The 23050-nt window shown below is 37.8% G+C and overlaps 3 protein-coding genes across 5 annotated transcripts; 2 read left to right on the forward strand and 1 right to left on the reverse strand.

Annotated features, from left to right (window-relative positions):
* Positions 1-1267: 1267 nt before the first annotated feature.
* On the forward strand, positions 1268-5895 carry abraxas1 (abraxas 1, BRCA1 A complex subunit). The gene is made up of 9 exons (XM_036587775.1): positions 1268-1554; positions 2555-2645; positions 2759-2795; positions 2886-2952; positions 3048-3244; positions 3331-3450; positions 3540-3624; positions 3732-3846; positions 5119-5895. The coding sequence occupies exons 1-9, from the start codon at positions 1468-1470 to the stop codon at positions 5484-5486; spliced, it is 1167 nt and encodes a 388-aa protein (XP_036443668.1). The 5' UTR covers positions 1268-1467; the 3' UTR covers positions 5487-5895.
* helq (helicase, POLQ like) lies at positions 5321-22955 on the forward strand. Of its 3 annotated transcripts, XM_036587773.1 has the most exons (19): positions 5321-5379; positions 8379-8516; positions 8809-9409; positions 9645-9823; positions 12061-12261; positions 12492-12564; positions 12661-12758; positions 12872-12970; positions 13072-13217; positions 14177-14416; positions 15946-16087; positions 16315-16419; positions 16522-16732; positions 18186-18343; positions 18543-18641; positions 18879-19052; positions 19902-20015; positions 22414-22548; positions 22713-22955. In XM_036587773.1, the coding sequence occupies exons 1-19, from the start codon at positions 5371-5373 to the stop codon at positions 22794-22796; spliced, it is 3006 nt and encodes a 1001-aa protein (XP_036443666.1). In that variant the 5' UTR covers positions 5321-5370; the 3' UTR covers positions 22797-22955. The 3 variants fall into 3 exon arrangements, 2 of the variants coding, with proteins under 2 accessions (XP_036443666.1, XP_036443665.1); XM_036587772.1 differs by lacking the exon at positions 5321-5379 and having other exon boundaries at positions 7869-8516; XR_005008208.1 differs by lacking the exons at positions 5321-5379; positions 19902-20015; positions 22414-22548; positions 22713-22955 and having other exon boundaries at positions 7870-8516; positions 18223-18343; positions 18879-18988.
* Positions 5877-7719, reverse strand: mrps18c (mitochondrial ribosomal protein S18C). The gene is made up of 6 exons (XM_036587777.1): positions 7583-7719; positions 6693-6748; positions 6511-6594; positions 6359-6416; positions 6221-6280; positions 5877-6039 (listed from the first exon to the last, which is right to left on the reverse strand). The coding sequence occupies exons 1-6, from the start codon at positions 7653-7655 to the stop codon at positions 5963-5965; spliced, it is 408 nt and encodes a 135-aa protein (XP_036443670.1). The 5' UTR covers positions 7656-7719; the 3' UTR covers positions 5877-5962.
* Positions 22956-23050: the final 95 nt, after the last annotated feature.

The raw sequence follows: 23050 nt of genomic DNA on the forward strand, positions 1-23050 counted from the left end.
ACGCATGTGACATCATGTGAATATTTCGTGACCACATGTTACAGCATGTTAAACATGTGAAACTGCATACGTTCAGGATCATAAGTGATCACACCTGTGGCTTATGTGACTTTTGTGATGACGCATGATTACATGTAGAAATCCATTTAGCCGTGTTTCACCACGAAATTAAAAAAATTGCACATTAAAAAAGTGCACATGAATAAATTAGTCAGTAAGTGAAATTAATTAATGACTCCTATTAAAATCACCTAGAAAAATAAACATTTTCTAGAAGGACTGGACACAGATTTGCTCTAAAACTGCTTCAAAACTGGGATTGTTCCTCTACTGCTGTGAGGCAGAGTGATTGCGTCAGAAATCGACTTGGCAATTGTAGAAGCCATAATCAAGCGAAATGAACGTCCGTTCAGGATTAGAGTGGGAATAAGTGCGTACTTTAGAGCCTTAGCATTTTATTTTTAGACCCGAGAGAGAGAGAGAGAGAGAGAGAGAGAGAGAGAGAGAGAGAGAGAGAGAGAGAGAATGGTGCTTAACAAACTCAAACAGTTTCTAAACTCACAGATGCTGAAGTTCCACTGCAGTTTTACAGGGATCTTAGTATTTAAGTAGTTTTTAGACCTGATACTTGTTTATTTTTTGTACCTGTGTCAGTATTTCCTCTTGTTTGTTTTAGCTACTTTTGTCCACCTCTGCCTCAAAGACAATGAGTGTTCATCAAAGGGCACATATCCTAGAAAGCAGCATTTTGCTTTCTATTTTTTTTAAAGAAAGTACTTTGATAATGTATATATAAACTCCTTTTAAGTTTCAAGGCATACCATTCACTCCTCAGTCCACGTATGGAAGTTAAGCTCCAAAAACAGACTGTTTGTGATGTCACATTTACAACTGACCAGTCATAAGTTATAAAGTTTTTTTTTGTTTTTTTTTATCCTATACTGCTTTTGAATGAGGCTCAATTCGGGACAGAAGTCATTTACGTACATCCGTCTTAGAGGTACAGTAAGAAAAACAGCCTGTCTAATTATAAATGATGGAGATATTTCCCAAACAACACTACAATATGTTGAAAACGAGAGTAAAAATAAACTATGGCTGTTCTTGGCACAGAAATTCACACAAACGCCATAAGTGGACCATGGTGAAAAAATAATGTACAGGAAAAATATACGGGACATGGGCCCTTTAAGCAAACGGGTCACGGTGCAGTTCAAGTTCAATGTGGTGGTGATCGTTATTCCACGACACTAGGCGGCGCTATACTGAAACAGCTCTCAGACCACAAGCATAGAGAGAGTGATGTTCAGAAAAGTTTATAAGGTATTAGCGGTTAGCTTCAAGCTGAAACAGCTGGCGTAAATACTGCAAATATGTGCCTCTAGCTCACTGTAGCCGGTGAGGGTGTTTTGGGTTTGAGAAGGAACAGTGAGAGTGACCTAGTTACACTGAAATAGACGCAGCGTCATGGAGGAGTACAGCACGACTGTCCGCATATCTGGGTTCGTGTTGGGTTCACTGATGTTTCAGCATTTGAACAGTGACTCTGATGTGGTGAGTAAGTTAGACTTCTTCTGCACAATGAAGGTGGTTTAGCTAAAGAACATTGTCATTGCTCACATTGTCCTTAGCCCTATGTTATTACAACTGACATCCTTTTGTGTTTCTTTTAACGATCCAGTTCACCTGTGAGCAACATAAAGGGTCCATATTCTGCATTTTGTCTGTGTTTTGTTTTTTCCCCGCTGGGGCCACTTTCAAAATTTGTGTGATTTTGTGTAGCTAACAAAATTTCTTTACCCCTTATTGGCGTTGAAAAAAATGCTAACCACACTCTTTAAAAAGCTGGTTCTTCGAGGGTTCTTCAGTGAATGGAATGGTATGGTTCTGTTAAGAACCATGAGTTCTGTATAGAACCATTTCTTGCTTAAACGTTTCTTTGCATGGTGAAATAGTTCTTCAGATTGATGGAGAATGCCTTGTATATGGTTCTGTATAGATCCTTTTTGAAAATGGTTCTAAATAGCACCAAAAAGGATGTTTCTGTTGTTATGTTATGAAATGGTTCTATATATAGAACTCATGGTTCTAAATAGAACCCTTCCTTTTACTAAAGAAACCCCGCCCCGAGTGCATGTAAACATTGTCATTTCAGTAGCATTACAAGAATAGTATTTTAAACACATGTAATGTTTCTAATGATAATTTTTTGTTGAGGTTTATTTTGGATGAATATGAATCGGTACACATGGGCTTCAACTACAAGTGCTCACTGTCATAATGTAAACGTAGCATTAGAATTAAACAGGCTATTTTTCTTTGTGCCTTTAAGACTGATGTGTGTAAATGCAGTGGTATTTGTGCCATCACAAAGATAATGAATTCAAAGCGGGCCATTTTTGCAGCTTAGCTTTGATATATAGAGTGACTGGTACATTTTGAAACAGTGTGTACAGTACATACTACATCAAACTCTTTTTTTCAAGTGTTCTTAAATTAAATTTTGATGATATGTGACCCTTAAGTCTTCTTTTGGCTTGTGTTTTTGAAACAGGAAGGTCTCTTCATTGGGGAGAGTTTGGGAGAGGAGAACAGTAAAATCACAGACTCCCAGACTGATCATATTCAGTTTGTGCACACAATAAGTAAGCCACTTTGCCAATTGAACACATGTCCCACATGTTACTGTAACAAAAGTAAGTACCTTATGTAAATTGTAAGCTCTGCACATAAAGATCTTGGTGCTTTTCGTTTTCAGATATTCAGAAGCATGTTACCTGTAGAAGGATTCATAGGTACGTGGACCTTTTCCAAAACAGCTCTGCTTTAGTGTTTGTTATGTAATTCCCCACATCTCTGATGTTTTATTGCTTTCTCCCTTATAGTTTCTACAACAATGCTTGTGAAGTAGACAAGGAGAAAATTAGGCAAATTCTGTCAAATTTTAAAGAGGTACTATCACTGTTATTCTCTACTGAAAATACCATACATTGAAGAAAATGTAGATATAAAATCTTATTAACAACTTTCCCCTCTTTTGTGTAAAGGAGAATGTGATTGGATGGTACCGGCAGCGGAGAAACAGCAGCCAGCAGATGACTTTGAAAGAACAGTGGGTTCATCAGAATTTAAGGAAGGTTTGGCCACATCAGGAACTTATTTTCTTGCTGCTGACGCCCTCAGATGGTACATCATCAGGTTCCACTCATCGTCTTGAATACACAGCCTTCATATGGAATGGCAGGTCAGGAGCAAACACTCAAACAATCTCACTGCTAAAGAAGCCTGGATGGCTATAATGTTTCTAAATTCCCTTTGTTTTTGTTCTAGTCAGTACAGCAGCGTTCCTGTCTCAATAAGCAACTTGGGTATGCTGGATCAGCATGACTACTGGAGAGTTTCAGCAACATGCCCTTCTTTGAGCCACTGTCAAGCTGTAAAAAAACACAGGTACTAGACACACCTTTCAAAAAATGACTAGCCCATATGTCTCTTGTTCCCTGGACCATCAGTTTATGTTTTATTTCTTCTGTGCATAGAACTAAATTCTTCTGTTCAGATGATGATCTCAGGGAAGTGGAAAAAGTCAGTGACATGAACGATGCCTTGTTAGATGAAATGAAGGTAAGAGGATGAGACTGTTTATCTTTTAAAAACAATTAATGGCTCCAGCAGAATTTAGTCACTGCAGACTTGCCCTGGCTCCTAAACTTTTTTTTCCCTTCCTCCAGACTGTAAGTGAGAAAGTAGAAAAGAGTGAGCGCTTGGTGGAGAAGCTCCAAGCGGATATCGCGGAGCTCAAAGAGGCCATTAGCAAACGAAAGAAAAAGCAGCAAGACTGTGACGGTAAGACCTTGCTTTTTATATTTGTAACAAAGATTAATTACATAATTCACAAAATAGTTTTTGTGGAGTAGAGGGAACAGATTACCAAAAAAATGACAATTTACACAATTTTCCACAAACGTAGTTAATTGGCCAAGAAGTTTGGTGTCCAAACTTTGCTTCTTTACAGAAGTGTGTGTCATCAAGAAAGATTTTGGGTGAGAAACTCAAATAAAAACCAAAATGAAACATCTTAAGGCACTGAGCTGTCGCAAACCACCAGATTTATTACGCTTTGGCCAACGTTGTGCAAGTCTCTGGAATTGTACTGGGGTCATGGAACATCATTCTTCTAAAAGATATTCCCGCTGTTTTGATGCTGGTGATGGAGAGCACTGTCTAACATTGGCTCAGAAATTCTTATTGCTGCTTTTTCTTTTTTCAATTGTGGAAATGGATTTACATCATTTTTGTACTTATTAAACCATTCAGTGCTCCCTTGTGCCCTGTGGATGGGGGCATTGCCATCCTGAAAGAAACCACTCATTTCTATGAGTAGAATTGTTTCATCTTGGGATAAAGATGATCAGTCAACATAGCTTTGTATTGATTTGCAGGGGTTCTTTTCCTTCTAGGTTGACAGTCCTACTGTATCCCTTTGTGTGTAGTTGTTGACATCTTGTTCTTAGTGACAGTCTGATCACATCCTGCACTGACATTCTCAGTCACCTGAAGAACAGTTGCTTTTCAGTTTTTCCTTACGTACCACACTAATGCATGGCATAAAGTCACTTACTGCACTTTTTGCCACAATTTCCAACTTTTTGCTGATGTCTTTCCTATAGATTTAAATGCCAAAAATCACTATTCCTGTTGTAGCATGATCCAGTTGAGCAGTCTTTGCAAATGAAGCTCCTGCCATATTTGCCCCAGTAGTGAACGCTCTTTCATAGCTACTTAGTTCTTTTCTCTTCCTTGCCATGTCGAGTTCAACTATGCCTGCTCAACATTTTATACAGACCACAGAGCATGGTCAGATGTTAATTGCTTAATTGTACCTTGAAGTATGCCTGTCTAGAAGCTTTTGCACGTTTCATTCAATTTCTCACTCTTTAGAATTTAATTACTTTTTAGGTACATGAGCCTCGTAGCACCAGTGAGAAGAAAAGCACTAAAAAAGCAAACTTGTCATGGCTCATCAATCTAATGTTGGAATAAGGGGGGAATTGTGGAATTTGGATTTTACAGTGAAAAATTCCTTTAACTTTATTAAATGATTCTTCCTGTCTTCAGCCAATGAAAAATCCATGACAAATGAGCCCAAGGAGAACGTACTACTATGTGCAGCTTTAAGAGCACTGTTCCCAAATGCACCATCATCACGGACACAAACTCTGACTGTTCAGGGCTTTCCTGTTCTAGAGCTGTGCTGCAGTACTGACCATGGCATTGACATTCCTACCAGATTGCCACTTGTCCTGGAGACTGAACGTGGCATGAGGAAGAGGAAAGCGAGCAGAGGCTGCAGACTAAAGCAGAAAAGCCATGTCACAGGTATCGCAAATAAAAAGAACACTGTTGATACAAATGAATCAGATAGTGGGTCAGATACAGAGATAGAGATGACCAGCCCAAATGACAGTAATTCTCCTGTTTTTTAAATGCCTCTTACTGTGGGCTGTGGTAGACATCAGTTTGAATGGACTACGTCAGATGCATTGCTGCAATATTGACAGTCTAGCCTATTAATGTGTTTCTACATTAAGTTAAAAAGGTCTGCTTAATGGCCTCGTATCAGGTATGTAACAGGAATCTGAAACAAACTCCTGTTTGTTTCTTTTTTTTTTTTTTTAAAGATGATTTTAGAGACTTTTCTTCCAACGAAGAAAATCTGTGTAATATTTTCTGCACTTGTTTTTGTGTGTTTTTTTTATGGAAAATGTGTTTAACCATGTTCTAATATTGGATTGCTGAATTAAATGTAATATTAATTAGCAGTTAGCTGTTTGTTTTGTGCAGTCTAAAAGGAAAAACACACATTCAATTACTAATAAAAGGGTTAGCATGGTTGGTCAGATTTTTATTACATTTATCAAAAAGGTATAATCTTCACATCTTCCTTTAGTCGGGACTTAAGCTAATCCAAGTGTCTGATGGAACAAACGTTGGGATCTTTCATAAACTGTGGGTCCTTCAGCATAACTGACATGAAACCTGTTGGAAGGACAAGTAGTTTCAATGCTCAGTCTTACAACTTCAGTTAATAAGCAGTGCTTTACAGTATGTATGAACACATAATTCACAGTTATAGACAGGCAACCTAAAAGATACCGCTAACATTTATGGTTGTTTTAATGAAAAAATGAAAATGTGCAAAAGACACTAGCAAAGTTACCCATTGATCGAGCCCTCTTGATTGCTCTGGTGACCTCTCTTTGTTTCCGACCACACAAGCCTGCAATGGATGCATTTTGTTACTTAATGCAGGCAAAAAGCATGACATTTGGGAGTTGCTTAATCAATCCAGCCTCACCTGTTATGTGCCTGCCATATATTCTGCCTGTGTGTGGTGAGATGAACTGCGATAACAGCTGCAAAAAAGGTAGTTCATTCAAAGGTTATTACTCCTTTAAAAATTACTATAATTCCAAACACTCAAGAATTAAATTGCATTAAATTACTAACCTGGACATTTTTGTAATCTATTGACACGTTGCAAAGAATACATCCTTTCTGAGGCTGTTTAAATGGATTTTCCATTTTGATGGGCTAAAAGAAGACATTCACAGATCAAATCTCATACATTGCTGTTCTAAACAGATGTCTAAGGATGTAAGAAGGACAATGTTTATTTACTGACTACTTACCATATCATTTATTTTGGCCTCTTGTTGAATGGTGGCCATACTTCTGAGACACCAACCTGAGCAACATGACAATAACAGTGAGAAGGAAAAATAATTTCATAATTAAATAATTTTCACCTCACCAATTTCATAAAACCAACTGGTAATGGATCACAATGGCCATTGAGCTCACATTTGACTGCATGTTCAACATTTTCAAAAGGGCCAATATGCTGAGGAAAAAAACAACTTTTTCTTTTTTATCATAAAGTTTGATATGTTTTTCTTCAAACTATAATTTTCACTCCCCATTTCATAAGGTTCAAACATTGCTTTTGTGATATCACAAAATCTCTACCTATTCAAGCCTTTAGTACTGGTTTAATCCACAATATAGGGCAGACGTGTGAGGCCGTTATAGCTTCAAATGTCAGCAGAGAACTTGTAGTCAATGCAGAACGTAACAGGAACCCAGTGTAAACTGAATAAGACCACAGCAATGTGCTCAAGCTTTTGTTTCCCACTAAGCACACTGGCTGCTGCTTTCTAGTCTTCATTTGCCATCCATTCAGTAGCACACTACAATAGTCTAATGTAGAAATGGTAAAAGCATGAGCTAATTTCTTACATTCATTTAAAAATAAGTTATATCTGTTGGCACATAACACCAAACAAATGTTATAACTGGGCCTGGAAAAAATTGTAAGTTAGGATATCGGGCTTAAAGGTATAAGGCACACCACTGTACTAAATCAATACAAATCACGCTGTACAGGCATTCACAACACGAAAGGCGACTACAGCAGCTAGCTAGGTTAGGTTACATGGCTAACGATAGAAGATTTACACACAAAACAGGCCACTTCTCCGGCAACGAATGTTTACATAGACAGAAAAAGCATCCTTAATACCTGTAATGTTAGGCGTGACTGCATGCCTGGACAGGGCTAAGTGAAACACTCGACTACTGCTAAGGGCAAACATTTTTCTAGCAGTCCACCATGACCCTCCGTGTTCTTCTGTAAACACGTCTGCTAGTTTTAGCCTTTTACCGCCATCTAATGGACTGATGCAGTGTTAGTGTAGCAGTGACCGTTACACAGATTTTTTTTAAATCCATGCGAACAAAAAAATAATCGTATTAGACGGTTCATATGATAGATCCTTAGGATGAGTCAGTGTGGTTTCTAATATTTATTTTAAAACGAAATACTTTAAACGGAACAGTAAGTCGTCAAAGTGGAGGACTTTTATTTTGGCAGGTTTACGTTCGCGCCGGTCACGGGTTACAAAAGATGGCGCGTCATTGGTTTATTTCCTCAACTGTATTTTTTAAACGTTTCGCAATAATAAAAGTATCCGACATCTCCGTGACAGGCAGCTTAGTCGAGTTGCAGTATGGTGTTGATGTTGTGCTCTGTGTTTCTCATTTGACACTCGAACAGCTTAACCGGTACATGTTTGAGTTCTATCCACTGTGTGTCTGTCATGGTTTGTTCAGACTACCCAGTCAACCTACCCACGTTACAATACATGGTTATTTATCTGCTAGCTGCTTCTGCGTTTTAGCTCTGGGTAACAGTTAAAACTTCCAGCCAGTGGTTGATTAATGGATCTGTCGCTGTTCGCTAGAAATGAACTAACATGATGAATACTGACGTTGACAACGCGCGTGGAATCGTTGTTAAACGTTTTTCTTCCCAAAAGAGAGCTAGAGACGCCGTGAGGAGTAACTTCACTCCAGCCAAAAAACGGCCGAGTGCTGTAGATGGGAACTGCTATGCAAACGCTGAGCACAGCGCCGTAGCTCAAATCAGGACAGAGGAGAGCACAGTCACAGAGCAGGTAGCTTGCTTACCTGATCATCTTTTGATTTTGTAAGACCACTGAACAACATCTATAGTAATACTTCACCCTGCTATAAAATAGTAACACAGCATTATTGTATTATAAAAAAGGATTGTTATATAAAAGCATTACACAGCACCACTGTTTCATAATTGTATAGCTTTTTATAGTATTACTATAGTTTAATCAAAGAAATATTTTACATCAGTTAGCTTCCTTAATTTATAACAAGTTGTTCTGAATCACATTTGAAAGCCATGCTTATCACTGGTCTCTGATTGTTTCCCAGTGCTGCAGTGACAATGAGGATTTTTTTGATGGCTATGACAGCATCATGGGTGACAGCTCCTTCCTCGCCAAACTGGATGACATGGAACTGAAAGTGGAACATGAAAATGTGTGTTTTGACCCCCCTGCTGCTAAAAACATTATTAAACAGTCATGTGAGGATGATATCACTGACTCTATCTTCGCAGAGGATTTTCCTGATACGTCACTGAGAGATTTGCCAAGCTCTCAGCTTGCATTTCATCAAGATGTGGCAAACCCAAAAAGACAGCCTGGTGTTGGCATGGAGAACACTTCTACTCCAGACATGAAACACTCAAAACAGGCCCCCGTTCCTGCCCTTCATGATAAGAAACCAGCCTCAAAAGCTAGAAGAAGTATGACAGACCAGCTAAAGAAGGCGATGCTGGAAAATGCAGGCACATCCAACAAGGTCTCCAAGACTGCTCTGCAGAAAGAAGCTGTGATGAGTGAAGAAATTAGTGTTGCCATGCAGACCATTGAGTCCGTATCCATGGAAGGGGACCTTGGTCCTTTCTTTGGGCTTCCATCCAAAGTCAAGGATTTAATCATGAGACTGAAAGGAATCCAGGACTTGTATGGTGATTAATTCACATTCTGTATAATACCCACAAATAATCCCCTGTACACCCATTTTACTTTGTATATCTGAAGTTTTCAGTTCAGTCCTAAAGGGCTTTCAGTCAGTACTGGTTGTTCTGTCTCCCAACCCATTGGACAAGGGGTGTCATTGAGCATGGGTGTCACAGTGAAGTTGGTTAAAGACTTTTGCACATAATCAGAATGCTTAACTAACGCTGTCTTTCCTTGTTTCAGAGTGGCAGAAAGCATGTCTGGACTTGGACTCCGTGAAACAGAGAAAGAACCTTATCTACTCTTTACCAACCAGTGGTGGGAAGACCCTGGTGGCAGAAATTCTAATTTTCAAAGAGCTTCTTTGTAGAAAAAAGGACGCACTGCTGATCTTGCCATATGTAGCCTTGGTGCAAGAAAAGGTAAACACAGTGTCACAGAAAATTTAGAAAGGAGCCTTTAAATGTGTAGCTTCCAGTCCTGTTATTTTAATAAATTTAGTACTATTCAGAACTGAAAATAATTTTACAAATATTTCTAGAGAAATGATTTACACAGAAATGGAAACTGGAAATGGAAAATAACCCAATATTTTTATGTAAACTAAAAACAAGTCATGCTGTACTATGCAAGAGTCAGAGACTGCCCTTCATTTACTTTCTTGTCAAAATGGCCAATAAGTTATTTTGGTTTTTCAGTGTAAGGAAAAAAGCAGAAAAGAAGTGTTTAGTGTGTCCACTCTTTGTCTGTATTAGTGCTTCCATTCTTTTTTGGAGACTTATTTTCAGTTTTTCAAAGAAATCTCCAGGGATATATTTCCACACCTTCAAAGTTTAGTCTTAGAAGTTGGTTGCATTTTCTGCTCCTCACGATCCAAGAAACCCGAAGCACATTCAATGTAATTTTTCTTCTTTTTTGTCTGGCTTTTTTTGTTTTTTTTTCTTAGTAATGGCTTTTTGCCGGTTTCGCATGCTTTCGGACTCATAGTGTTGAGTTGTTTTCTCACAGTGGAAGGATGAACAGAAAAAGAAACTGATTTTTTCAGATCTAAAGCAAGAGTGGATTTTCTCCTCTCTCTCTAAGATGAAAGCTTTAAGTACTGTTTATTTGATGGTGATAGTTTTGTTGGTCTTTTAGGATTTTTATAGTTCTTAGAGGTTTTTTTCTGTATCTTTTAATAATATTGAATTATTTTTTGGAAAATCTTGGTTTTTCCACTTATTTTCATTGGACTTTTCTTTGTGCAAATTGATTATTTTATATCCATAATAGACTCTGACGTTCCTAAATCAATACTGTTGAATTGTTACCTTCAGATTAATGTAATTCATTTTTACATCCCTACTTAGTAGGGGTGAGAATCTTTAGGCACCTCATGATTCGATTCGATTACGATTCAGAGGGCTGCGAGGCGATTATAAAACGATTATCGATGCATCTCGATGCATCTTTTTTCTTTATACAGGATTTCTATCTTCCTACTGTCTAAAAACTTGGTAGTTTTAAAGCAAAGTATTTGTAATGATCCATAATGTAAATGTATTATGGATCACTACAAATACTTTGCTTTAAATATCTAAAATATCTTTTATTAATAAATCAAATGGAAGTGATGTGGCAAGTGAACTAGAAGGCTCTTATTCAGAGACGCTGCGGCCACTCATCTGCGATAAAATGCGCTGTTGCCCTGAAATAAGATCCTGTGCTAATGGGTGTCCACGCAGCACGCTACAGCCATCCTTCCCGACTGGACGCTGAATCTCGGCTCCAAAGTGTGCAGCATAGCGCGAAAGCCCTGGTTCTCAACGACTGAGAACAGACAGCAGGCACCGAGGTCTGGCCTCGCCAGTAGCGAACGAAGAAACAGAGATTAAGACGAACATTTGGAGGACTTATTCGCATTTATAAGCAGCGCGGTTGGTTAAATCTACAATGAGAGACTGTCTTTCTCTAAAAAAGGTGCGAAAATGAACTCGCTTCTCTTTCGAATTTTCCCGTTCCACCTTAAATGGTGCAGCAGTTGCATTCGGCACCTAAGGCAGAATTTAAGGTGGAACGGGAAAATTAGAACGAGAAGCTGGAGAATGAGAAGCGACTTCAGCCTCGTAAAACAGCCGGATGCTGAGACGTTTTACAAGAAACTCTTCTAGTTTTGAAGAAAAGTTTTCTGGCGGAGATGGAAGGAAAGCGGCTGTAGCTAAAGCTTAAAGCGGAGCAAAGTAAATCTGCGCTCTCGTTTATATTTTTTTAGCCCATACTAGGACATTAATACATACTAAGACAGACTGGGCATTAAATGTTGTGGCTCCCGAGGTGGTTAGACTTTGTTGAAAGGACATAATGGCTCTTCTTGTCATTTGGGTTGTGACTCCTGACCTAACCTGGCTTTAATGCAGAGGGGGCCGGTCGGATTTCTCACTCATCCAGCTGTGTTTTTGTTATGTGCCGCCACAGACTGTCCGGGCGCTGCACTTACCCACTTCCAGTTCCGCCTTGTGCGTTCCGTCAACATTACGTTATAAATTAAATATCTAGAAAATCGATTTTTGACATTTATGAATCGATTCAGAATCGTTCACGTCCGCATCGCGATCCATCTAAGAATCGAGTTTTTCCCACACCCCTACTACTTAGTATTGATTAATTCTGTTCTCTTTAGGTTCGAGGACTGGCTAGTTTTGGTATTGAGTTGGACCTCATGGTGGAGGAGTATGCTGGGAGTAAGGGAAAGTTCCCTCCAGTGAAAAGAAGAACCAAGAACTCTCTTTACATCGCCACAATCGAGAAAAGCCACAGCCTTGTGAACTCACTCATTGAGACAAACCGACTGGACAGTATTGGGCTTGTTGTTGTGGATGAGGTTGGTTCCAGTACTATATTTTATTTCAGTTTGTGGTCTTTGTAATATATATGTTTACACATGCATATATATGTGTATATATATATATATATATATATATATATATATATATCTGTAGTGTTCTTTCCTTTGAAATTTAAAACATACTTCGAGTACTTGTGATTTTGTGACTGATGGGCTTCATTGCATGCATACTGATTAATTTATTTCTCCTCTAAAATTAATCTCAGCTCCACATGCTTGGCGATGGCAGCAGAGGGGCAATTCTTGAAATGACTTTAGCCAAAGTGCTGTACATCAACAGTAAGTAAACATACCTTCTGGAGTGTTCTGATTCTAACTTTACTTTCTAATGCATTTAATATTATTATAATACTATTGATATTACCTTTATTACAGAGAACACCCAGATAATTGGAATGAGCGCAACCTTGGGCAACATTGGAGATCTTCAGAGATTCTTAAGAGCTGAGAATTATACCAATGACTTCAGACCTGTACGTATCACCATTTATGATTGTTTTATTCTATCCACAACAGACAGTTTACTAGAAATATTGTCTATTAGATGATATATCAATTATTAGGACTGCGCATTGCTGTTTTTCAGGTTGAGCTAAAAGAGTATGTGAAGCTGAGGGATGGTGTATATGAAGTTGACCCGAAGGAGGAACAGTGCTTCAAGTTCTCTCGTCTTCTAGGTTTTAAGGTATTTTTAAGTCAGTAAAGTCAGTTTAATCAGCAGGCCATTCTCTTTTTCTGCTGAGTTAAAGTGATAGGTCATTATTAATGTGCAATATTTTGTTACAGTACTCCAGTGGAATGCAAAAGATTGACCCAGATCACATTATTGCTCTGGTTACTGAAGTGATACCACAGCAATCCTGTTTGATTTTCTGTGCAACCAAGAAGAACTGTGAGAATGTAGCTTCTATGATCTGCAAATATTTGGAGAAGTAAGTACTTTGTTAAAAATATTTAAGCGAATAACATCACAGCTGTGATTTGGTCACAGGCCTGAGCCAAAGGCAAGTGCATGGACTATATGTTTTTAATACTGGCAAAAAATGTAGTTCCAACATCTTAGTATAGCAACCATTGTTGTTGCTTAGCAATAAATGGTGAACAGAATAACACAAAAAAATGTTTTTATTATATCACATTTTTGTTGTGTAATTAAAGTCAACCAGGGCCCTGGCTCACGAAACTTATTAGACTTGAACAGGATTCCAGACTTAGTTTCAGCTTCACAAAACAAACACAACTGTGGTTAACACATTTAACAATGGCAGTTACTGTGTTTTGTTAACCCATGTTAGGTAAAGCAGGGATTAATCCTCGTGTGTGTGCATGAAAGCATGACATTTACAACAGCCAATCGCATGAAACTTGAGTGCAGTTGAGCAGCTTATTTTTCAAAGAAATTAAAAAAGGAAATTGTACTATGTAAATGTGTGGAAAGTATGGAATTTCTAACGGCAAAAAACAATGCTTTCACTTCTGCCACAGTGTTAGTGCTTATTGGAATAATAACTTTTATACTCTTGGTATCTATGTAGTCTGATTTGTTATAATATTTTTCTTGTGATTGACACTATAAACATCAAAAAGGAAGAAAACAAAATAGCTGAGTGATGAGAAGCTCATCCCTGATTGGTTCAAGAGCTGTGTATGACCTGAAATTCTAAACATAGCCTACCCTAAAGCAGGATAGGCATGTAGCATACATTGCCATGGTGATGTAAAAAGTGATTAATAACAAATTGGATTTGACTAAGCTTAAAGTTATTTGGCAAAGCAAGAAATCCTGCTTTGTGGGACAGACCCCAGAAATCAAAATTGACCTTTTTACTTTGTTAATTCATGTTCTAATACGTATGCAAGTGTTAACAGCTGTGTTAAATGTTTTGTACAGAAACTTCCTGATGCACAGACAGAAAGAGAAGGCCACTCTGCTTGCTGAACTGAAAAACAGTGGGAATGGATCCTTGTGTCCAGTGCTGCAGAAAACCGTGCCTTACGGCCTGGCCTACCACCACAGCGGCCTGACCAGTGACGAGAGGAAGATGGTGGAGGAGGCCTATTCCTCTGGGGTTCTCTGCCTCCTTACCTGCACTTCTACTTTGGCTGCAGGCATCAACTTGCCCGCCCGCAGGTCAGTCTTATTCATAGGTCGTGAAGTCCTCAACCACAATAACACAAGTATTTGACTATTTTGCTGTCATATAAAAAGCAATCTTTCTTTAATCATCTGAAAATGCCAGTTGTCCTTTACATTATGTAAACATTTCATAATGAATGTGGAATGTAGACTAAAATCTTGCTACCTTAACGTACAATACTATGCAAAAATCAGAGACCACCTTATTAATTTAATTTGTAGTCAAACTGGTACAAGTTATTTAGTTTTCAGGATATTTCTGGAGAGATTATATTTAAGATAATCCACATGCATAAGAAAAGGGCAAGTAAGCAAGTAAAATAAATAAATAAAAAACAGGAGTTCCCAAAATTGGAGTTCATAAAATGATTAAAAGATATAGAGAAAATTGAGTTGACCACCACACCTGTCACAGTACTTAAAGCTTTCATCTTTGAGAGATATGAGAAAATCAAGCAACACTCTCACTTCAGATCTGAAAAATGTACAGGTGTTTCTGTCCATCCTTCCACTGTGAGAAGACAACATTATGGGTCTGAAATGATGCGTAGCTGTCAAGAAGCCGTTACTGAGAAAAGGAAATTTAGAAAATTTAATAGCCACGTTTACATGCACCCTGATAATCCGTTGATGATCAGACCAATAGCTCAGTTGGAATAGACTAGTCGGATTGAAGACATTTGGAATACTATTTCTATGTGTGAAGTAACCTTTTCTGAGTCTGCCATAATTTTTAAAGCAATCAAAAACACAAGCATGCCACCTAAAAACTCAGGTAACACACTGTTGCTCACCTCACTTTGACTGGACTCATGTGATGCTCGTTGTCATGTTAACGTCTACACTAAGTGGTACTCTACGCATGCGTGTAATTTTGGATCGGATTACTTATAGTGTGCATGTAAACGGAGATTTTCCATCAGATTGTTGAGTAGAGTGAGCATATAAACACCTCAGTCTTAATCTATATGTATTCAGTGTATTCAATCGGATTGGCAAAAATCTTTGCATGCAAACATAGCCAATGTCATTAAATGTGTTTGGAATAACTTGAATTGTGAGAAGCAGAAAATGCAACCAACTTCTAAGTCTGAACTTTGGAGGTGTGGAAAAACATCCCTGCCGATTTCTTTGAAAAACTGAAAGCAAGTCTCTCAAAAAAAGTGAAAGCAGTAATAAAGGCAAAGGAACACACTAAATACTGAAAAAGGTGACGTTATATTTAAGTTGCTGAGGCTTCTGTGTAATTTTCTTGTAAATACAAGTTTTTCTGCTTTTTTCCTGATTCTTTTATTTAATGGCCATTTTGACTAGAAATTAAATAAATGTAGGGTGGTGTCTAACTTTTGCACAGTGCTATACATTATAGATATAAGAGATTACCATTTTTTGGATGGGAGAATATTGCTGATTTTAAATATATATATTATGCTAACTATGCCTTAAAATATCCATACCAATGTTGTAGTAGTTTTGCTACTGCGCTTGCTAATCCTTATCTCTTATGTCTGTGACATAATTAGGGTGATACTCCGCTCCCCTTATGTGGGTGTGGACTTCCTAAAGAGGAGTCAGTACAAACAGATGGTGGGAAGAGCAGGGCGTGCTGGTATTGATTCAGTGGGTGAGAGTATTCTCATCCTACAGGAGAAAGACAAAGAAATGGTGAATATAAGTATCCTGTTTTGTTGTCATATACACTGCAGAATTTCCCAAAAGCATGTATGGCTCAATACATGGACTTCATGTGTTTCATGAAGTATTTAACTTCAACATCAAGTGTTTTCCAGATTTGCTCCATTCAGTTTATAAGTATTCACAAAATTTTTTTTTAACTCAGATGCTCATCATGCTTGTATTTGAATTTGTTGTCCAAATATGTTTGTTGCCAGGTTAAGAAATTAGTGTCTGCGCCAATGGAGAAGTGTTACAGCAACTTGTTACATGATGGAAGTAAGGGTCTTCTGAGCCTCATTCTGTCCCTTATTGGCCTTAATGTAAGTCCATAGGAGTCCATTAGCGACAATTTAATCTTCTCGAGTTTAAGTTAGTAGCCCAGTTACAAGTTTCAAGTAACGCACACATGATTTTGGTTTCAGATAACCCGGACAGTGGAGCAGGTCACAGACTTCATGTCTAGAACTTTACTTAGTGTCCAAGAGACTGAGGCTTGTCAGCAGAAAGGTCTGAAGGAGCTCACAGTGGAGTCCATAGAGATACTGAAACAGAAGGGTCTCATTGAAGCTCTGTCAGCGGTAGCTGATGAACCTAGTCTGCAAGTCACCAGGCTTGGAAAAGCAACGTATAAAGGTGTGACTCTCCCTGAATTGTGAGATTAAATGTTGGTACAGGGTTGTTTTTTGTTGTTGTAATTAGGGATAAAAGAATAATACAATGCACTTTATATTGATAGCATGAGGAAAAGGGCTGTCACTATCGATAATATTAGTAACTGAGTAATCGGCGGATTATTTTGGTGGTTTATTAAGTAATCAGAGTTAAAAAAAGGAAAAACAACATAGACCAAATAATGTATGTTTACAGCCGATTCCTTTACAGCCAAATAAACACACAAACCACAACAGTACAGTACAGTTACCTAAAATCACAATGAAAATGTCATTATTGGCTCTTTAATGGGCTGAACTGCCATTTTAAATACTTAAATGAAAACTCTACAGTGCTACATTGAAAGAAAGAGGCACCTGGCTATTTAACAAAATACATCATGCAAAAACAGGGCTATTCTGATTTTTCAAGCATCCCTAGATTTAAAGAACCCAAAGTAATATGTAAACATTGTCATAGTTTCAAAACATATCATTCACTACTCTGTTATTTAATGTTTCACAAGAAACAAGTTATTTACATGAGTCCACCTATTCATACCTATCCATCCACCCATTCACGCTTGAGTTCTAGAGAGACATTAGAGTAGCCAATCAGAACAGAGTTAAACTATCTAAAGCTAGGTTTATGCTTGATGCATTGTAACTTGCATGAGAGTGCACACATCAAAAATGACATTATTGAGGTGCATGGTCATGCACCTCCTATTTCTTTGGTAACTTGGTGCTCACCGCGCCTGATACTTTATTCAAAGTGAATGAATTTGAAGGGAGATATGCTGACTAGAAAGAGCAGATAGAAATCAGATAGTGGTTTCATACACACACCTGTATGAAACCTCTGTCTTATCAAATCACAGAGAAAAGTGCAAGAACAGAAGCGGTAAATGGTAACACATCTGCTGCGAAAGTATAATTCAGGCCTTACATCAGTTTTAAAGGCACAGCAACAAAAACAGCCTCTTTAACTGTAAGGGATAAAGAGAGGTTGGAAAATGGCCATGTCAAAATAAATTATGACTATAATAAAAAATAGGATGTGGGCCCTTTAACTGAATAACAAACTTTCCATAGCTTTTCAAAGATTTCAAAATATTTGCATAAAAACAGAAATCAGGATGCTTTTAAAAAGGCTAAAATATAAACACTATAGCAGAAAATGCAGATATGTATGCCCATGACATTTGCCCATCAGGCTCAGTTTCATACTGTAAGAGAGACCAGTAGGAGAATTTAAAATATAAATTATCAGCTTATACAGATTGCCAACTTAATCTTGCAGATTACATGTCAAAATGTAATTTTTCACCATTTTTTTTCTTTTCAATTTATTGTGACAGCCTTAGTGAGCAGTTAATTTGAGTCAGTACTGTACTTGTCTCAATTAGACTCTATATTCTTTGTCCCCTCCTCAGGCTCAGTAGACCTAAGCTATTGTGATGTCCTCTACAGAGATTTGTCAAAAGGTCTGGAGGGTCTGCTGCTCAACAGCTTCCTGCACTTGGTATACCTGGTCACTCCTTATGAGATGGTTTCCCAAAGCAAACCAGACTGGATGCTATATTTCACACAGGTGAGAGGCTTGCAGTCTCAGACTTGAATGGACATTTTTTTTGTTACAGTTTGCATGTAGAACCTTGTAATAGTATTTTGAATAGTAGCTTTTGACATGTTTCTGTTAAATGATGTATGACTTGCTTATAAATGATGTATGACTTGATCCTTTATAAAAAGTTGTTTAAAGATAAAAAGATGTTTTTCTTCTTTTAAAGTTCACAAAGTTGTCTGCTGCTGAACAAAAAATGGCAGCCACAATAGGGGTGCCTGAGAGCTTTGTGGCTAGGAAAGCAGCTGGACAGAGCGTGAGGAAGGTTGGACTGCATTCATCTCGTACCTTTGTGTTGAAGTTAAAAGTGATTCTCATGTCTTTTTATATGGAATTAAATTGGATTTGCTTAGTGCTTTAATTACATTTACCCATACATTGAAACTTAAATTGCTAAAAGTGATAGCAATGATCTTAAACCACTTGTGGCTGTCCATTCTTTATTAGACTGCAGGTTATGATAACTGTAATTCACACTTGTGATTTGTTTCTTGTGTGTCAGTGTATGGACGCTTTGGTGGTGAACAGGCTGTACTTGGCACTGGTGCTATATTCATTGCTGAGGGAGACCAACCTGTGGAGCGTCTCCGACAGGTTCCAGCTGACTAGAGGCTTTGTTCAGATGCTTCTCAGTTCTGCCTCAGCTTTCTGTTCCTGTGTGCTGCACTTCACAGAGGTATAACTAGAGCACATTCCACACATTGCTGTGTTGTTGGGTCGATTTGTGCTGTGTGAAAGTCAGAGATCACCCTTCATTTATTTAATTTCCCGTCAAAACAGCCATTAAGTATAACATTCATCTTTCAGAGTCAGGAAAAACCTAGAAAAGATATATATATATATATATATATATATATATAACAAAAAATTACACAGATGCTTCAACAACTAAATATAAAATCATTTTTTTAGTATTTACTGTATCCACAGCCTGTATTACAGCTTCCATTCTTTTTGAGACACTTTTCAAAGAACTCTGCAGGAATATTTTTCCACACTCTTTTCCACTTTTTCAGACTCTCATAGTGTTGAGTTGTCTTCTCACAGTGGAAGGACGAACAGAAACACCAGTGGATTCTTTAGATCTGAAGGATAAGTGGAGCTTTATCTGCTTCTCTCTCTTAAAGATGAAAGCTTTAAGTGCTGTTTATCTGATGGTGACTGTTTTGATGGTGTTTTAGCCCTTTCATGGTTGTTAGGAGTCCCATTTTTTTCTAGATCTTTAAAAATAATGTGAACTCCTTTTGCAAGTGGATTATTTTATATCTAATATCTCCTGAAAATAAATAACATTTTACTGCAAATGAATTAAATAGAGGGTTGTCTTTGACATTTGCACACCGCTGTATGTGTCAGCCAGAATCTTCAAAATATCCGCATAGTGTCATTGGCCATTCTCAGCTGCCTTATCACCTGTGTAGGCCTTCTGAGTTATTGAAGGATTGTGCATTTACTGAATTTTATTCTGGTAGGTCAGAATCTCAGTGGTGTTTGTGCACATTTCAATCTTGATATGTCCTTGCAGGAGCTGGAGGAGTTCTGGGCCTATAAGGCCCTCCTAACAGAACTGACCCGAAGGCTGACCTACTGTGTACAAACCGAACTCATTCCACTAATGGAGGTAGCTGGAGTCATGGAGGTGTGTATGAAATCTCTTCTCCTCAGTTCCGCAGTAACATCAGTTCATTCTGCATGCAACCATTATCTCCTCTAAAATGAACAGAAATACAACTGAATAGCATGCTTTTAAATTTGAAAGACTAATTCAAAGTAGAAAGTGTACAGTAAAGAATAGTATACTAGTTTTAAACTCTTATGCACCAGGGTATATTTTGTTTTTTCCATCTGAATTTACATGACCAAATTGTAAGGCAGATTATTCAGTAACTGCATGAAATAAATGTAATTCTTTTTATTTTATTTATTTAATTTATTTTTTAATAAATTTCCCCTCAAATTAACAGAACTTGTTTTATGATCATACACATATTGCCATATGCTTACAATTTACTGCTGAAAGCCAAAGATCTTAGACACCCTTTGTATTATTTTATAAACATAATTTCTACAGAGCAGATCACTGAAGAGACACCATCTGTTTATAATTTATAGCCCAGATTTGTGGAAAAATGGGTCAACTTTCAGTAGGAAAAAAAAATTGTGCGTTCAGCTTCTTTTATTATAAGGGTTTAAAATTACATTACCCATATATTGGACCGGAAAGAAGACAGTTACAGCTCTCATATGACCCCCACCTTTTGAATGTAGCTTATGAAATATGAAACTTACGAAGAATATGACAAAGTGGTCTCAAGGAGTTGAAGAGGAATGCAGTTTATTGGCCAAGACATGTTCAATTGGATGTGTCCATTGTTTCCTTGTTAATTTTGCTCTGGAGCTACGAGGTTGAAATAGCTAAAAAATAATGTAAGACGTGTGCTTCTATTACATTAGCCTATTATATATGTTATATATATTTTTAGGTGAACCATTTGTTTAATAATGCACAGTAAGGTCACATGTATCAAAGTGAGGTCACACTCAGTTGAGTACTCTGCTGATAATGACTCATATTTAGTGGTTTAGTGGTTTGCTTATGTAGAAATGAAACTGTTTCCTCTAATTTTATATATACTCTGACTCAGTATCCACAGACTATATACATACATACATACATACATACATACATACATACATCATCTAAACCACTTATCCTTCTGGGTCGCGGTGGGGTGCTGGAGCCTATCCCAGCTGTCACTGGGCAGAAGGCAGGATACTGGACAGGATGCCAGTCCATCACAGGGCAGACAGACAGACATACATACACATTCACACACACATTCACACCTAGGGGCAGTTCAGCATGTCCAATTGGCCTGACTGCATGTCTTTGGACTGTGGGAGGAAACCGGAGTACCCGGAGGAAACCCACGCAGACTATATACAGAGTACTGCATTCTTTTTATACGCATACATTAATATTAACAAGTGATAAAGTAATGAAGCAGTCTGATGAAAGGAGAAATCCACTTTTTTGCTAAATTTCTCCATAATTAAATTAAGGTGTAAATACCACCTAAGTCATTCAGAGTGGTTTGCTGTGAAATGTGCTGTTACAGAGGAAATTACTGAGTTTGATGCCACTAAAAGCTCCCTCACATAAAGTTACCACATGAAATTGTTATAAATACACTGCCTAATGCCTGAGACATTGTTTTATGATAGTTTTGAGATAAGCTTTTGCCCTAAAACATATATTTTCTGAGAACATTCATGTGGGAGGGGTATAGGCATTATATAGGTACAGGGCATTGTAAGGAAAAATTAGTACCCAAAGGATTTTTTTTTCCAGATTAACTGCTCTTTTATCATTATCAACATGGCACATAAAGACTCTGACTAGTTGGTTCCCTAGTTGTTTTGGATAGTAAATAAAGTAGATACGCACATTGTGACCTCTGGTTCCTCTCTCGCCAGTGCTGTAAACCATTTAGTTGATAAGTTTCTCTAATTGTTAAGTACTGTAAGTCTATTCTGACTCCTGCCAACCATATGAATAGTGTTTCTCTTCAATATCCTGTCTTCAGTTTGTCTTTAGGTCTCAGCGACAGTCAGTGTATTGTTCCTATCCATGTTGTTTTCTTGGTAAATGTGCAGAAATAGTTTACCATTGCCTTCTTCCACACAGTTGAATTGATGTCTGTGCCGTTGACATCGTCCTATATTGCTGCCGCCCAAAATATGTAGTAGGTTTAAAACCCCCAGGCAGCATAGCTCTCTGTTTCTCAGATGCCCACAAGTCTTCTTGACAAGGCACCATACAATGAGAAGGAAGTTTCTCTACAATGAACTATTTCACATCAAACTACTCTGTATGACTGTTTAAATCTCAGTGATTGAATTATGCAGAAATTCTGGAATAATTGGTGGAATTCTTCTTTAATATGCTTTGTGTTTAAACTTATAACACAAAGCATATCATACCCTCAGTCCATATGAAGACTCATGCATGTATCTTTGCTTTCTTTGTTTTCTAGTTCCGGGCGAAGCAGCTCTACAATGCTGGATATAAGACACTGGCTCATCTTGCCAACGCTGACCCAAATGTACTTGTCAAAAAAGTGGAGAACCTCTTTAAGAGGCAAGCCAATCAGATTGTGGCTTCCGCAAAAGTTAGTGTTTTTTTTTTTATATATATTTATTTTTAATAAAATGCTAACTGGTCTCACAACAGGAGACGTTGCAGCAGACGTGTGGTCAGTTTTAAGACTGTCCAGTTTCACAATGAGTAAGCACTTATTCAATCTCCTCTTAACTGTCACTGTAACTTTTTCAGATGCTGTTACAAGAGAAGGCAGAGGCCCTGCAGGAGGAGGTTAATGACCTGCTTATGTTACCTGTTGACCTGCCATCAATGTAAATCTGTCTATAATGTAATTTTATATGTATATTTATTTTTTAGCTTTCTGTAAATATTCATTGCTGCTTTGGCCATGTGGCTACTCTAAATAAAAGACATGTAACGTTACATTAGTGTGAAATTCTTTATCATACAAACTTCTGAATCCAAAAATGTAATAAAGATGCTGTGAAGCGGTGCACCTTGTACTCTCTTACCTGTTTGCCTCTTAACAAAGCCACGCCTTTTATGCTCGCCTAGAATTGAAAGAATTC

The sequence above is a fragment of the Colossoma macropomum genome, unplaced genomic scaffold, assembly GCF_904425465.1.
Source record: "Colossoma macropomum unplaced genomic scaffold, Colossoma_macropomum, whole genome shotgun sequence".
NCBI classification, from domain to species: domain Eukaryota; kingdom Metazoa; phylum Chordata; class Actinopteri; order Characiformes; family Serrasalmidae; genus Colossoma; species Colossoma macropomum.